Below are 1671 nucleotides of genomic sequence, written 5' to 3' on the forward strand. Positions count from 1 at the left end.
TTCTTTATGCTGCAGCTATTGTGCACTTTGTGTGAGTTCCTTGTAAGAAAGCGTAGAAAAAAAAAAATTCACTTAACTACAATTTACGTATATACGCATACTTATCAAAGATAATGAATGGCAAATAGAGAATCATTGCGTTTAGCAGTAAGTGCCGGATTTTGCAAAAGATCGTTGACAATATGAAGACAGATGTACATGTTTAAGTAACAGAACAATATTGTATGAAACTGATTTAAAAATACCACTATTATTGTCATTTTTAGTTTACAATTGAGAAGTCTATTTTAACGACTTCGTGAAAGTTCAACTGTCGTGCTAGCATTTCCTTAAAAACAAAATCATTTCTTTTAATTATTTTTCTGTTTAGGTAAGTCAGTATAACTTTTCTTATAAAAATCATAAAATAAGTACAAAAATATAAATAAATTTCCAATAAAGATAGGTGTTATTTTATTTTTTTGTGTGTGCGCCTCACAATTAGGATTCACATACTGCATTAGGATTCCTACCAGCATAATAAATTGTACCTAATTTCACAAATAGAAAAAGTATTAAATAATAAAATACTGTAAATATGTATCACATTATTTAAATAGGTATATCAAATAAAAATATTAAAATATATTTTAAATAAAAACTATAATAACATCACGCGTGCGATTTAATTATAAAATATCATATTTATACTTGCCATCTGCAACTTAGTTATATATGGTTTAATAGGAGATAACATATGTTGGAATTCCGGGTTCCATGCAGCGAGAAAATAATAAATGTACATGATTACGTGCACACCACAATTGACCAATGAAACAATTGTCACCCTTTCATCCAAAATGTACTTTAAATAATACCAGAGAAATGTCACATTAGATACATGATGATACACGTGCAAAGTAGAAACTTGGTTTTGTTTCTTTCTCAATACAAACACGCAGGTTTCGACATAATCAAAAAGTTTCAGTAAAATTAACCACCATATTACATTCAGTAGCTGAAACGTAAATATATTTATACAAGATATGTAAAGTATTATAATCATTAAAACAATAAATATCAGCTATGTACATAGATATTGATATGACAGCCAATACCTAATAAAAGAATTAAAGGCTACTGATTAATTGTAAAATAAATTATCTTTTCAAATATTTTAATATATTAAATTTAAATTATTTATAAAAAAAAACTTTTTATTTAAATTAATTATATTTATAATTACACACAACTTAGATATTTAAATTAATTGTTCTTTTTGGTCTAATTAAAATTTATCAATGGTTATTATAATGGGTATAATGTAACTTTTGAAACGCATATTTAAAAATGATATAATTGCGAGTCAGAAATAGAATTCACATTTAATAATACTGTTTTTCTATATGATTTGTCTATATGATTTGTCTATATGAATTATAATTTGTCAACAAACTTTATGATAATTGTTATATTGGGAAAACATACCTTAATCACATTACTTTTAGAGTGTTCAAGAGCTTCATCACGTCGTCCACATATAAAACTCACTTCTGAAAACCAACCGGCAGATATATGTTCTTTTACAAACCATAAGTTTGCCAAAATTTGAATTACGTTATAAATTAGTATAAAGGTTTTCAATTTATATGGCGGTCGATTTTTCATGTAGCGAGGCCCAGCATAAAGAAC

The 1671-nt window shown here is 26.2% G+C and overlaps 1 protein-coding gene across 1 annotated transcript; it reads right to left on the bottom strand.

Annotated features, from left to right (window-relative positions):
- Positions 1 to 234: 234 nt before the first annotated feature.
- Positions 235 to 1665, bottom strand: LOC105460865 (elongation of very long chain fatty acids protein 4-like; the record flags this gene model as incomplete). The annotated part of the gene is made up of 3 exons (XM_011707353.1): positions 235 to 530; positions 695 to 997; positions 1468 to 1665. Coding segments are annotated over 3 exons (681 nt in total), but the record flags the coding sequence as incomplete, so codon positions are not given.
- Positions 1666 to 1671: the final 6 nt, after the last annotated feature.

Source organism: Wasmannia auropunctata, unplaced genomic scaffold (assembly GCF_000956235.1).
Source record: "Wasmannia auropunctata unplaced genomic scaffold, wasmannia.A_1.0 LD314204.1, whole genome shotgun sequence".
In the NCBI taxonomy this organism is placed as follows: Eukaryota; Metazoa; Arthropoda; class Insecta; order Hymenoptera; family Formicidae; genus Wasmannia; species Wasmannia auropunctata.